Source organism: Aotus nancymaae, unplaced genomic scaffold, assembly GCF_030222135.1.
Source record: "Aotus nancymaae isolate 86718 unplaced genomic scaffold, 86718_ANA_hifiasm-v0.15.2.pri h1tg000002l, whole genome shotgun sequence".
Classification (NCBI taxonomy): Eukaryota; Metazoa; Chordata; class Mammalia; order Primates; family Aotidae; genus Aotus; species Aotus nancymaae.
This window is the reverse complement of record NW_026988413.1, coordinates 19687742-19703989: the sequence shown is the minus strand read 5'-3', so window position 1 is coordinate 19703989 and position 16248 is coordinate 19687742. Positions and strand designations below refer to the sequence as shown.

Here is a 16248-nt window from a genome sequence, read left to right as displayed (position 1 = left end):
AAATATACTCTCTTATAGGTTAAGAATTTACTAAATATCCCAGAATAAAGGAGAAAACTCCAGGAAAGGAATATCCTTTCTATACACCAATTCAACAGGGTCAGGCAGCATCTGAACACTCTCAGTATAACAGTATCTCCACCAAGGAAGAAGCTGTAGTTCAGGTACATCCAGTCTTTTGCCAGGCACTTCATAAATGTGGGCAGCATTTACACTGGCATGCATCCAAAATGTAGGATGTCAATAAGAGAGGAGAGGAAGAAATGTTATAGTACAGAGGATATCAGATCATGGCACAGGTCTCCTTTCCACCACCCCACCTTTCTCTTTCATGTGGAGAAAAAGAACATGGATTATCCCCCTCTATTCAAACTCAATGAAAAGTGCTAAGCAAGGTTCATCATCAGGGAAGGCTGGCAGAACTTCAGGGAAGCCCTTCTCTCCCTTGATACCTTTTCCTCCCATTGCTTCAGGAAGGGACAAAGCCTTTGGGTCTACAGTTAGAAACAGTTCCTCAGCTAAGAACTTGACTCATTGAAGACTCTCAATAAATGTACGTAATCAACTAAGGAATTTCAGAGTGTAATCTTCAAGTCAAGTTAATAATTTTTGTGAGTGTGTTATGGTTAAAATGTTCATATCAGTTCATATACCCAACCTACTAATGCAAGACCCATCTACCTTTGGTTGGGGGGAGGAAGGAAAAGCAGTAGAATGACACGAAGTGCCTGTAATCCTCTGGAAAAAAAACACCCAGAAAAACTCAGCTCAAGCTGAGGAAATCAAAACTTAGATTGCATGATCTAAGGGTAAGCTCTATTCATTGTCAATTTGGCAGGAACCAATAAAGCATGCACATGAGGTACTTTTTATCTTACAGCTGCAGTAGTGCTTCAAATGATTCGGGAAGCTTTCATCTGTCTTGAACACATCTGACTTCATATAAAGGAGCTATGCTCATAGGAGTTTGGAAATGGAGCTGCAGCTAAGGTATCTGAGGGTAGGTCAGTGGGCAGTGTTGAAAATTATTAAGCAAGTCTTCCTTGTAGCTAGAGGAATCCTGACAGTGAGAGACACAAAACATGCACTGAAGTGATGTTTAAACGAAAAAGCCAACACCTACACTCCAGTCCAAAGTCGCTCTGGGCTCCTTGGCTGGACCATTTGCCACAGGAAGGCTGAGGGGATGTGCAGGAGCCAGATGCTGGAGGCCTGCCCGGGAGATTGCTTTCCTGCAGCAAGAAGAAAAACAAAAACAAAAACAAAGAAAAACCAATGTCAGAATCTCATACAGAGCTCGAAATTTCCCATGGGGTAGAAACAATGCCTGAGTTAGTCTTCCAAATCTGAAAACCTTTACCAATGTATTGAAATATACCTCTCTAAAGTGCATGGTGTCAATAGAGGGTAGCAGGTCCCAAAAGACAGGGCGATTGAGGGGACCACTGGGGGGAAATACTGCTTGAGAACCAAAAATTAAAGTAGAGGGAAAGAACAAAGGTCTTGACTCTTCATTTACGGAAAAAGACCTAGGGTTTGGGCAGCCACCATACTTGAATAACTTTAAGATTGCCAGAGACTAAAAGGAAGAAAAATGGGTTTGTGAGTCTCCTATTGAAATTCCTCCATTTACCAGGGGAGCACTCTCCACGGTGGTTACAGCTGAAAGTTCATTATTATTTTGCTCTCCTCTCAAGAATATCCACCTTTCCCTATCCTCCTTACCCCTGTAGAGGACTACATAAACTTGAGGTTCTAAATGGGAAAAGCCTGCTTTGCATCTGTCAAGAAATTGCACAACCAACGTCTTACCAAGACCCACAATAAGATAAAGCCTAAACACTAATGAGATTTTAGATTTGTTGAATGGAACATAACAGAATTCAGGTCAGAAAGGAGGGTATGAATCAGGAGAAGTTGAGATAGCCCCGATCGGAGTCTGCAAAGAAATGAAACAAAAGGGGCTACTTTAGCAACATAAATATGATCATTGCTGAGCAAAGGGAAGGGAGGAACAGTCAGAGCACAGTGGTGAGAATAAGAATAGCAAGAAGAAAAAAAGCAGGGATCACCTAGGGAGATCTGTGGGATTATCAGGAATCATGGAAGTTCAATTTCTGAACAGCCTCATGAAAAATGCTTCACAACAGTCTAGAGCTTAAACGTGAGTGCTGATTTGTGATTTAACTAAGTTGCTTCCTAAAAGGGAGAGGGGCTTTTCCTCTAATAGTATCTAAGTGTGGTCTGAGAAGTACCTGAAGTAGAATCAGGAGGGTTTTGTGATGCTGCATCTCTGAGTCCTGAATCAGTTGGAGGGTGAGGCACAGGAATCTGCATTAACACACACTCTCAAAGTTCTCTTTGGTGCACTAAACTTCTTAAACTTTGCTCTATGGGGCGTGTACATTTGGGCGGCTAGGACCACAACTTTCCAAAGCCCATCAAGGGAGCTCTAAAGAAAACATCAGCAATTTCATTATTTACTTTATCTCCATTTGGCTCTCTGCAGCTACTCTCATATGACCTGAACACTGCAGTAAGAATCTGCCATCTCTGAGACTAGGCCTGCAGACACCCTGGATCCCCAGAGAGGCCCAGCTCCTCAGACTCCTCAACCCCTTGGACTACACAGAAGAACAAGGCTCCAGACAGTGGAATGGAGAAAAGGAAAGCAGTGATGGCCAGATCTGTGGTGAATCCCATCACAAATGGGTCGCCAAAGGAAAAGAAACATGTCCCACATAAAGGGGAAGGAATAGGAGCAGAATTTAAAAGCTTTCTTGAAACGTAAAGGGCAGGTAATTTTTCCATCCTGCTCAGTGGCCTCTGCAAACTCTCTCCAAAAATAGAATCTGCAAAGTTGAGCAAGATGAACAGTAGCCCCCAAGCCTGAGGAAATGCTGAGTAGAAGCCAGTAAACAGTCTAGGATTGTGCAACCATTAATCAATTACCATAACGTCAGAAAGCTCAGCAAGTGTCTAGACCTTTGGGGTTTTTTTAAGTCTCTTGTATTCCTATACAGGAAGTCCCAGAAATAGTGGGTAGGACTTCAGTAGTTGGAAGCGATCACATCGAGCTTGTTGGTAGCCTGCTTTCAAAAGCTCCCACTGGGTAGCAGACAATGTACTTGCTTTATATAACCCCCGAAAGAGTCATTATGAAGATGAAGGCCTTTAATGATGACACAATATTCTCATTCCTCACTTTCACCCAAGCAAATAATTGGCAACATCAATTTTGGCCCCTCACCCCAAAGCATATTCCGTACCATAGAGCAGTAAGAAAGTAACAGTGGAAAAATCTTATACAGTGATCTGTCATTTCAAAACAATTTTCCTCCATCTATATTGAAGGAACTTTCTTTAGCATTTATTAGGATTTTTTCCAGCTTTCAAGGGATCTGTATGGTGACTCTGAGCTACAGTTTTCATCATAAGAAAATCAGATCTCTGAAGAGTCGGAATACACAGGTTCTACATTTGATTCTTTAACAGTCAACACAACCTATATTAAGTGTTCTTACAGAAAGTACCAAACCATACCCAAGTGCAAACTCTTAGAATGGCTGAAGAATTCCTAAATCTTGGTTTTTAATGAGAGAAACACAAATCTTTCATTTTTTCATTAACTGTCCCAGATAGTTTTGATTTAAAAAATTTTTTAAAGAAAAATAAAATTCTACTGTCAGGTACCGGTAGAAACCACAGGACAAATGAGTTTAACTCATCAGAACTGGTAGACTCTGACCACCGAAACCTGGCTACTCTTCCTAATTAGGACTAACAGGAGGAGCCAATTGCTGAAATAATCAAATTAGGATTCAAGGCTCCAAGCCACATGTGTTTATGAAAGACAATGTGGCTACACAATAAGAGACATACAAACATTTAACCTTGAATGAAATTACAGTCAAATCACACTCTTTCCCAGCCTAAGAATAGAAACAAATAAGGCCTTTTTGTCAATCATTTATTTCTCTTTGTGGATACAAATGTAAGGCTGGTTTTAAGTCTACACACATAAACATTAATTAGGAGAAAAAATAAGTAAAAAACATCAAACTGGCTGCCAGTTTGTAACTGTAATTGGCCTCACAAAAGGACGTACAAATAGGAAAACTATATTTAGGTATAACAGGGTGTAGGAAGTAACTTCTGATTAGAACTTTCCATTCTTTTAAATAACGATGGGAGCAAATCCTTGTCTCCAATAATTCATACATGTATACACACTTTCTTCCAAAACAAGAAAATAGTTTTATTATATCTCAGACTTCAAATGTAAGTTAGTGAAAGCTATTTTTCTATTTGAATTCTTCTTGGTGGTAGAAGATGACATTTAAGAGTCTGGAAGAACTTGGTGTGTGGTTGGGAGTGGGATGAGGGGGCAGCAGTGTTATGCTGCAATTTGCTCCTATTAAAAAAAAAATCAATGGAGTTTCAACTTATTCTTTCCTTCTGCTCAGAATCCTCTCAAGCCCATGGTCAGCAAAACCATGAAATGTCAATGATTCTTTCTATTAATTTCACAACAACGCTTCATAGGGGACAGCTATAATCACAAATCCTTCTTTGAAAAGAACTGTGATATTAACTGTGAAATAGTATGAAAAGAAAATGTCCTATGAAGCAGTTTCAATAATATAATGTCACAGTTAATATCAATTACCTGAAAGACCTCTAACATATTTAAAATATAAAAACCATCACACATTTTAAATAGCATCGTATTATTTTCTTCACTTCATTCAATAAGACTACAAACTCCTAAAGGACAGGCTCAATCCATCTACTAATCTTATTACATTCTAGCCCTGGGGTAGGCACAGTCTGTATTCAATAAATGCTTTCTGAGTTAATGAATGAACTGGACCAAGAAGCTAAGCAAAACAGCTTGCTGATTAGATCAAGGGTTGAGAAATCTGATTAGGATGATTTCAATAATATCCCAGGCCTTACATTTCAGTGATATTCTTTCCTGAGAGAGTCAGGAATCCTTCAAAGCAACTCTTTAAAAATAAATGCAAATAAGATAGAATCCAGTGTTAAGAAGCATGAGAAACATCAAAATAGCTTTGTGTGGTCAACATTAAAATGAAATCCCTTTGCCACATTCGTAAAGAGCATATGATAGCGTTAATATTTTTACAATGTGTTTAATGAAACATACAGCACATACGCTTCATAAACAGAGTTTCTTACATTTATGGAAAAATATGTGAAAAAGTGGTTATTTAGCTAGAGATACCATTTTCTAGGTATCCATTTTGCAAAACTCTCTCAATTTCCTCTGGTTCCAGTTTCAGTCTGATTCCAGGTTTATGTGGCTCCCATTTTCTATGTGTCCCCATCTTGCCAGATCCCTCTCTGGGTGATACTACATGTGAGAATAGAATCAGGATTCTTCTTGCAGAGTAGAAAAGCACCAGAGAATCAGGAAGTCTCTTACCCAGAACACCTCCTAAAGACTGACACATTAGAGACTGGTGAACTCATCCTGTTGTTCTAGAAAACGAACCAGCTATCTAAGAAGTTACTCAGTATCTTGGTTTGATTCCCCAAGAGAGTTCTTTTTTTATATATATCCTTTAAGTTGTGGGATACATGTGGCGAACGTGCAGGTATGTTACATAGGTATACACGTGCCATGGTAGTTGGCTGCACCCATCAACCTGTTATCTACATTAGGTATTTCTCCTGATGGCATCCCTCCCCTAGCCTCCCACCCTCCCACAGGCCCTGGTGTATGATGCTCCCCTCCCTGTGTTCACATGTTCTCATTGTTCAACTCCCACTTATGAGTGAGAACATGCAATGTTTGGTTTTCTGTTCCTGTGTTAGTTTGCTGAGAATGATGCTTTCCAGTTTCATCCATGTCCCTGCAAAGGACCCTAGAGAGTTCTTAATCACTTTGTGTATCGTTGTCTTTTTCCTTACACCATATGGGCACTAACTTTGCTTATATTCAAAGCAGTTCACAATGCTTTTTGGTTGACCTAGATAAGCTGCCTACAACGCTAAGGATAGTCCACAAAATAAAACTTGACCAGTGATTTATGTCAGGGAACAAACCATGTGTAATTAATTATTTGAGCCTAGATCCTACTTCATATTATATATGAACTCACAGTATTTTTTTATTATTTTAATGTACATTGAAATGTTGAAGAATGAAATGACTATTGAACCAAAGGTTGTGCTTTGTTTCCTAAGGAACTCATCCCATTGAGTCATTCAGAAAATCACTTTTGGTATTGAATCTTCAACATAATGTACCAGTATTATCCTACATTTGTTACCTTTACAGTGATTCTCCAACATTGGTACTCAACCTTTGCCTACTATGGGGCTTAAGAATCAGTCCATTCAAAGCCCTCCAGGTATTTCTAATGCATATCCTGGCTACGAACCACTGTTCCACAAAGATATGCAAACATCTGACTACTTCATTATGTCTGTTAATGTGACTAAGCCCAGGCATTTACATATTGAAACATATTCATCCAACAATGTATTTACCCAATGTCTGTTATGCCAAGCACCATTCTAAAGGTGTAGAATACAAGAATGAATATAACAGACATGAATCACTACCTTTGAGAAGCTTACAGTTGAATAGGAAATACGTTTTTCCAGGCACGGAATGATCTTACATATTTTATGTATCCCTCGCCATAATAAGATAGATACATTTATGATCCCTATTTTATAATAAATTTCCCATTTGTATAATAAATGTTCTCCACAGAGCTTATGGAGAACATGTAAGCACCACATCCAAAGACACACAGGTAAGAAGAGGTCCGAGTAAGATTTGAATGCAGGCATCTAACTTCAGAAGGTATATACTTAACCATTTCACGACCTCACACTTTTATAAAATGCTGACAGTATACGTACACATAGCAAACCAGACATACTATAAAATTAACCTCTTCTGTACTACTTTTCTAACAGCTGCAATTATAAATTTCCTACCTCTAGAACAAGAATGTAAACTTCTACCAGCAAGAGGACATGTTTAGTAGGCACTGGAATGCAGAAGTTAAGCACACACCTTACCTTATCAATTAATGGTTATGTGGTCAAGTAACTTGAGGTATTCTAGCCTCAGTTTCCTTATATATAAAACACAAATAGTGCCTAACTCAGAGAATAGTGGAAAAAAATGTGTGCAGGATGCTTGGCACAGAGTAAGCAGGATCGATAGTTGCTATTATTGTTCGTACACACATCGGCGGGCCCCCACAGCACCAGCCAAAGCTAGGTACATGGTAAATCTCTGAATAAATATGTGCTTTTTGATTGCTCTCAAATAGTCTAAGTTCCCTGGACACTTCTGTTCATTCAACAAACATTTGACAAGCTTCCACCACGTGTCAGGCAGTTCAAAGGGGTTATTCAAACAGAAGATTTCCTCTTCTAATCAGTAAATAATTCCATGGTTGCCAAAGGAATCATTCTTCTTCCTTGACTCACCCATCTTCCTAATACAAAATCAGAAAGCACCACACACTTTCCTCAGAGAGATTTACCAACATATGAAACATGTGCAAATGTGCAGTACAAATGCCATTGGAAGTATTTATTATATTTATGTAAATAAATGCAATGCCTAAAAGACTTTTTTTTTTTTTTTTTTTTTTTGCTTAAGTGTAAAAATGGCCTGGCAGCTAAATGCCCCTGAGAACTTGTGAACTCATCTCTCAGACAGGATTTACTTCCAAGTATCATCTTTGCTAACCACATCCATAAGGCAATACCAGTAGGGGCTTGGCATGGGATGTGGCAACAAATCTCATTTTAAAACATGGTAAGATGACTTAACTGAGACTTTCTCCAGAGTTAATGACATTCTTCTCCTTATGGTATCCTTTGAGGGCAAAAGTAATCCTTGAGAATGGAGAAAATGTAATCATACTGTTGTTATGGGTTGAACTGTGTCCCCCCAAAGTTCCTATGTTGAAGTCCCAATTGATAGTAGCTCAGAATGTAACTGTATTTTAAGACAGGGTCTTTACAGAGGCAATCAAGTTAAGATGAGGTCACTGGGACAGGCCCCTACCCCAACATGACTGTGTATTTATAGAAAGGGGAGATTTGAACTCAGAAACACACATAGGGAGAAAGCCACGTGAAGATGAAGGCAGAAATGGGGTGATGGTTCTCTAAGCCAAGGAACACCGAAGATGGCCAGCAGCCACCAGCAGCTAGGGGAGAGGCCTGGAACAGATTCTCCCTCACAGTCCTCAGAGAGAACCAACCGGCCGACAGTTTGATCATAGACTTGCAGCCTCCAGAACTGATAGATGAGACAACAAATTTTGGTTGTTTAAACCAATCAATGTGTGGTACTTTGTTATGGCAACCCTAGCAAATGCACATACTTCAAAACCACCTCCAAAGTTTGAATTTAGCATGATAGGGTTTGGCAAACTTCAAAATGCTGACTTCCCTTTTCCAGTCGCCCCCATGAAACCTTGGGTGCCTTCCCATGATAATGCCACCCTTCATAAACTAACAATACTTAAATAGAAACACATTCCCATGAAAAACATCATTCTCATACACATAGTAGTGAGAGCATCTGACTGAGTTTTATTTAACTCATTAGCAAAGTAACAAGCAGAGAAGACAAATGCAAATTCAAAAATATAAATAAGAAATTGAGATTTATAAAAGTCAGGAAAGAAATTAGATGTAAGAGTAGTTTATACTCTATGGATTAATAGTATCTTAACCTCTGTGGCATTAACTTCTCTTTTAGTCTGTTAAATCATAAAACATCAGCTTTTCACAGGTTAATGTCTAGCCTTCCAGAAATATAAACTATCAGCACCTCTATCAGTTTTGTCTTATTAATAATAATCAAATATGCAGAAACAACAAAATTGTAGTACCCAAGAACATCAGATGAGAGTCAATTACTAAATAACAAGATTCTGCTTTTATTGTGGGAGGCTAACTAGAATATGCTCCAGTAAAATAACTTCTTAAAAAATCAAACAATAACCATTTCCCTTATCAAAATTTAGAATAATTTTATTCTCACTACTCATAGTTCAAACTATTAATTAGAATTCCTTGTGTAGCTTCATATTATATCTCCATATCCTGGAAAATATCTTGAAATGAATTATCTCACCTTCCAAGCAATAATAATAATTTATTGGGTACCTAGTATGCATTGGAAATTCTTTTGCCCACTTTCTTTTAGGTTGGAAACAGACTCTAAGGCAAAAGTTTTCAAGAGGTTGACTGAAATGCTTGTCAGGGATTAAAGCAGGCAGGATTAGTGACGTAAGAAACTGGACTGCAATATCGTTGTAACAGAAGCCTCAGTTGGCCTCACAAGAAGTTCTGGAGCTGGACTGCCCTTCAGGATTGTCCCAATTTAAGATAAAAGAACAAGACTTTCAAACTTTGCATCAACCAGTCTTTGAGTACAGGCAGCGCTGGGGAGAGTATAACCATGGCAGAGATTCTCTTGTCCCAGAGACAATACCTGGGAAGGGACTCAGGGTAGACCAGCAGCAGCTAACACTCCCAACAGCTGGGAAACTTGAGTACCTCGGTTCTGAGAAGCCCCGTGGGCAGCAATCCACAGCACACCTCCTATATGCATAGCAAGTATGAAATGGATCATTTTGTTATGCCCATTTTATAGATGGGACAATTGATATTAGAAAGTTTAAGTAATTTAGATAAGCAATACAGCAAATCAGTAATAAAACCAAGACTGGGGCCCAGATGTCTGGCTCCAAAGGATTCAGCACTCTGCATTTCCTCTGAAAGGGAGGGAGAGAGAAGGGCCACAGAATAGGAAAGAAGAGAAGGATTCACAAGATGGTACAAGACCAGGGAATGCAATGGACTAAATGCTGTCCAGTGAAATGCTGTCTTAGTCTGTTTGGGCTGCTGTCCCAAAACACCATGGACTGGCTTACAAACAACAGACATTTATTTCTCACAGTTCTGGGGGTTGACGAGCCCAAGATCAAGGTGCCAGCAGATTCAATGTCCGGTGAGGGTCTACTTCCTGGTCATATAAGGTGTCATTTCACTGGATCTTCACATGGAAGAAGAGGAAAACAGGCTTGCATAGGTCTCTATTAAAGGGACACTAATCCCTTCATGCAGACTCCACCCTCACGACCTATTCACCTCTCAAAAGGCCTCACTTCCTAATACCATCACCTTCGGGGTTAGGATTTTAACATATGAATTTAGGATTGAGAGGGGGCATAAACATTCAGGCGAATACCCTGGTATAGGGTGAATAAAGAAGATTTTAAGAACACAGTCTAATGCTCAGTTGGAAGTTGTTGTACGCCGTAATGGAAATGCCTCCTTTGTCTCTTCCATATTTCCCAACTGCACTTAAATCTTCAGGGAAGTCTACTTCTTACCTTAAGAGCAGTGAGGTTTAATGAATATGGAAATTTGAGAAGGGCCTGAATTTTATATCCAGGTCAATGAATACAGAATAGACTTTGCCTACTGAGATAAAAAGATAATCCAGAATTGAACAAATTTAGGAAAAGCATTATCCTGGGAACAGAAATAACCTTAAGAACATAAGACTTTTGGGACTTCACAGAAATATTAGGGGAAAGGATTTAAATTTCCACAGGGCTGTTCCCAGTAAAATTGAAAACAAGAAAAGTATATCACTAGCATCCCTCTCCCCATTTCAATGCTAGCACACTTGGTCCCTTCCCCTTCATTTTCACCTGGACGCCTATACTATCACAACCACAATCTTGTAAAACTGCCCCACACAAGGCTATCAACTGAAGGCAACTGTCCCTCATAAGGCTATTTGCGTTCTCATAAGGAACTCATAAAAATGAAAAAATCCCGCATGGCCCTAAAGAATGGAGTCAAATGACATTCAAAGTAGTTAAAATTATTTTCCTAAGCTATAATTCAGTGTCATAGATATAATGGGAGGTCTGTGGTGAGAGGCAGAGAACTACCTACCTATTTTGATGTCAGCCCTAGGCACAATCATTAAGCCGACAGAGACCCCAGAGCACATCTGTGTGTTGGGGAGATACACTGCCAATCTGTATCAGTGAGGTGAGGGTCCTGGCAGGAAACAGAATTCATCCCAGATGATTCAGATGAAGATACTTTAGTAAAAGAATTACTTAAAAGTAGAGCTAGGGAACACAGCATTACCTGATGTCGAGACCTGCAACATAGCTAAAGAAACAAGAGCGTGTGGTTTTGGAGAAAAAGGATGTAAAGGTACCCAGAGACAGAAGAGCAGATGAATGGTTGACTTGGTGCAGTGAACTAGAAGCAGTATTAAAAACTTTAAATCTCAGCCTTTTTTATAGCCAATAAAGGAAGTCTAGTCTTATCAATCTCTTCTTACATTTCTTATTTTTCAAATTTTTAAATCACATTTGCAACCCTACTGAATTATTTCTGAAATCAACTTGGTTCTCAGGTATATCTTTTAGTGCTAGGTAAAAAATTGAAGTGTCATGGCAGGGTGCAGTGGCTTTTGCCTGTAATCCCAGCACTTTGGGAGGCCAAGGTGGGTGGATCACCTGAGGTCAGGAGTTCAAGACCAGACTGGCCAATATGGCAAAAGCCCATCTCTACTAAAAATACAAATATTAGCCAGGCATGGTGGCAGGAACCTATAATCCCAGGTACTTGGGAGGCTGAGGCAGGAGAATTGCTTGAACCTGGGAGGCAAATGTTGTAGTGAACCGAGATTATGCCATTGCACTCCAGCCTGGATAACAAGAGTGAAACTCTGTCTCAAATAAATAAATAAATAAATAAATAAATAAATAAAGTGCTTTATTTAAGGTTTAATAGGAAGTTGGTCGCAGAGCCACAAAGAGAAATCATGTTTCTTCATCACAGCCCAGCTTGTCTATATTCTTATTACATGGCTTTGTACATGCCATCCAGTTTGGCCTGCAGATATACTTGTTCTTTAAATTTCCCCTGCCTCACTAGCAACTACTTCATCATTAACTAGACTTTAATACTTTGTATGTATCCTGCAGGCCTACTTGCAAAAAAAAAAAGGAGGAAAACAATGTCCTCAGTCTGATAAAGAATACGTATGAAAAATCTATAAGTAAACCATATATAATGGCATACAACTGAGTATCATCTCCCTAACAGTGAAACAAATCTGAGAGTCTGCCCTCACCACTTTTATTCAACATTGTAATGGAAGTTCTAGCCAGTGTAAAAAAAGGAGGAAAATAAAGTTAAAATAATAATAATAAAGATATATATATTGGGAAGGAAAAAAATTATCTTTATTTGCATAAATCATGATTACATAAAATTTCATCTACAAAAGTTAACTCATTCTACAGAATGAATAAGTTTGCAGTCATAGTATACAGATGCCACATATAAAATGCAACTGTATTTCTGTATATATGCAACTATAAATTAAAAAATAAAAATTTAAAAATACTGTTAACAATAGCACTGAAAAACATGAATTATTAAAGAACAGATACAATATTTGTAAGACATTACACTTTAAACTATAAAACATAACTGACAAAAATTAAAGATGTAAATAAAGATACCATGTTTGTGTATTGAAAGATCAGTATTATTAAGATATCAAATCTTCCCAAGCTGATACTTAGAATCAACACAATCTCTATCAAAATCCAGCTGATTTTAAAATGTATATAGAAGTAAAAAAAGACATAAAATAGATAAGCTTGACAAAAAAGAGAAAGTTGGAGGGAGGGCTTTTGCTACCCAATTTTAAGACTTATTATAAAGCTATAGAAATCCAGAACATGTGCTATTAAAGAAAGAAGTGATATTTGATCAATTGAAAAGAACAGAGATTCAAAAATGACCCCCACATGTAGCTTCAACAGAGGTACTGAAACAATCCAATGCAGAGAAGAAGGTCTTTTCAAGAAAAGATGCTAGAAAAAAAAAAGGTTATTTATATGGGAAAAAAATAATGTTGACCCCATCGCATATTATATACAGATAATACATCAAGATTGATCACAGACAGAAACCTAGAAGTTAAAACTGTAAAGTTTCTAAAAGAAAACATTTTAAAAAATAATTTAATGACCTTGGAGCTGGCAATAGTTTTTTTTAAGATAGGATGCAGAAACTTCTAACCTTAAAAGAAGAAATTCATGAATTCAGCTACATCAAAATTAACATCTACTTATCAAAAGAAGTAAAAAACACGTCAAGCAATACTTCTACTTATTCAGCACCTCCTTCCTATTTCTGTGCCTCTAGCAGGAATAGCAGAGTCATACCCCTTGAAAGCTGCTCCTCCACAAAAGTAGTAAAAACAATGGCAAGAATGGGCAAAATTGTTTTCCTCAGAACTCTTGAGATTATTTTTCAAGAAATCCTGCAACAATCTGGGAAGCATTTGGTCATGAAAAATAACTGAACCTCAATAAGAACAGTGATTTTTGTGGCATTTTAAGTGTCCCTATCCCCATCCTTGTCTCCCAGCTCCACAGTAGCATTGAAAACCAAGAGCTCCTTGATCCCAGTAAAAACCAGCAGCCTAGCAACCTTTAGAGAGGGCAAAATACATTTGGAGCTTTTCCAAAATACTATTCTCAAACAACTGTCATAATTTGACATGTTTGACATTCTCTGAAAACCCCTATGGAAATAAAAAAGACATAAAGTAGCCAAATAGCCCCCTTCTATGGCTTGTTTTTATTTGACCTGGCTCAGATTCCACTCAGCACTTTCCCTAGTGGCATTTGCTGAAAACAAACAGTCATGAATTTTTAATACAATGGTTGCCTAAGGTGATGATAAAAACTGGGGCAAATAAGAAACTACATAAAAATCTTAAAAGGAAAAGCTGGAGTTAAGCTGTACATATATGTTGTTTCAGAAAGCTTCAACATATTCCTAAAAATTTAGAAGACCATGCACAAGTGGAAGACTGTTTTCACACTGCTATAGAGAACTACCTGAGACTAAGTAATTTATTATAAAAAAAAAGAGAGAGAGAGAGATTTAACTGACTCACAGTTCTGCAGGCTTAATATGACTGGGAGGCCTCCAGAAACTTACAATCACCATGAAAGGGAAAACAAGCAATTTCTTCACATAGCGGCAGGAGAGAGAGAGAAGGGGGAAGTGCTACACACTTTTAATTCATCAGGTCTCATGAGAACTCACTCACTATCAGAAGAACAGCAAGGGGGAAATCCACTCAAATGATCCAATCACTTTCCACCAGTTCCCTCCTCCAATGTGACATGAGATTTGGGTGGGGACACAAGTCCAAACCATCTATAAGACTGTGTACACATGCTCAGGAAAAACCTAAGAAGGCCCTAATGTCTCACTTCTGGCTAACAGGGAGGCATTGCACAAACGGGAAGTGAAGGCCAATGCAAAGTTGTCAACCATTTTACACATGCCTGAGTGTTGAAAACATGCCCCACTATTCATACAGAGTCACCTGATAAAGTTGGGGACACTTACTGAACTCAGGTATTTAAGGAAGTATCTGTCCAATAATTAGATCATTAGATGACCACTGAGATAACCAGAAACTTCAGTAGCCAGACACAACACAGAAAATAGACTTTACAGAATTAGTCAACAAACAAGCAGCAAGTGACAATATTAAAAATCAGCAACCTAAACAAACACTGGAGAGAAGTGAGAGAAGATCTGATCCAGAGTTGTCACATTATGTTATTTAAAAGATCCTGTTTTAAACAAAATTTTATGAGATGTGCAAAGAAAGAAGAAAAGATCATCCATACACAGGAAATGAGGCAGTCAATAAAAGTTTTTTTGGAGAAGATCAGACAATTTTTTTTTTAATTGCAGATCAGGTGTGGTGGCTGGCCAGGCACAGTGACTCACATCTGTAACCCCAGCACTTTGGGAGGCTAAGGCAAACAGATTACTTGAGGTCAGGAGTTTGTAACCAGCCTGGCCAACATGTTGAAACCTATCTCTACTAACACAATACAAAAATTAGCCAGGTGTGGTGGCGCATACCTGTAGTCCCAGCTACTCGGGAGGCTGAGGCAGGACAATCACCTGAATCCAGGAGGCGGAGGCTGTAGTGAGCCAAGATTGTGCCACTGCACTCCAGCCTGGGTGACAGAGTAAGACTCTGTCTCTAAATAAATAAATAACATCACTCATATTAAAATTCTTCAAATAATTAAAATAAACCATATCTAAGGAACTAAAGGATACTATGAGAGAAATGTCTTATTAAATAGAGAGTATCAATATAGAGACAGAAAATATGAAAAAGGAGTCAAATAGAAATTCTGATATTAAAAACACCACAACTGAAGTGAAAATTCATTATAGGTGTTTGACAGCAGATTGAAGCTGGTTGTTGAAGGAATCAGTGAGCTCGAAGATAGGTGGATTGAAATTGTCCAGTTTGAGGACAGGAAAAAAAGGGAATGAAGAAAACAACAGATTCTTAGAGACCTGTGGCAGACCATCAAGCATACCAGCATATTCATAATGGATATTCCAGAAGACAAAGAGAGACAAAAAGGGGGCAAAAAGAATATTTAAAGAAATAACAGAAAATTCCCAATCTTGAGGGGGAAGGAAAATATTAATCTACACATTCAACAAGCTCAACAAACTTTAAGTAAGATAAACTCAAAGAGCTTCATATCTAGAAACATCATAGTCAAAATGTCAAAAGGCAAAAAGAATATCTTCAAAGTATCTAGAGGAAAATAATCACACGCAAGGCATTCTTAATATTAATGGCTGGGTTCTTCAGAAGATACAGAGACCAGAAAGAAGGCAGTGAGATGACATGTTATATGTGCTGAAAGAAACTAAAAACAGTAACTGTCAAAGAATTTTATATACAGCACAACTATCAATCAAAAATGAAGAAAGAAATTCTATGTGGATGCTTCACAAAAGAAAGATCTATAAATATGCCCAATAAACCCATAACAAAATGCTGAATTTTAGTCATGTGGGTAATGTAAAGTAAATCCACAATGAAATGTGATTTCATTTTAATAAAATAAAAAGAGAACACTAAATGTTGGCAAGAATGTGGAACAACAAGAACTCTCATATATTGTTGATGGAAGTGTTATGTGGTAAATCACTTTGACAACTATTAGCTTCTAATGTACTTAAACATAAATATGCAATATGACCCAGCAATTTCACTCCTAGATACAAAAAGTTATATATAAATATTCATAGCAGCTTTATTCATATTAGCAAAGAAAAAAGAAA

The 16248-nt window shown here is 38.0% G+C and overlaps 1 protein-coding gene across 4 annotated transcripts in view; it reads right to left on the bottom strand.

Annotated features, from left to right (window-relative positions):
* DGKI (diacylglycerol kinase iota) overlaps window positions 1-16248 on the bottom strand; it is a 445642-nt gene that overhangs the window by 289629 nt on the left and 139765 nt on the right. For all 4 annotated transcript variants that reach the window (XM_064373122.1, XM_021674149.2, XM_064373130.1 and 1 more), the window contains exon 2: window positions 1124-1232. In XM_064373122.1, coding sequence (XP_064229192.1) covers window positions 1124-1232 — 109 coding nt within the window. The remainder of the gene's footprint in view (window positions 1-1123; window positions 1233-16248) is intronic.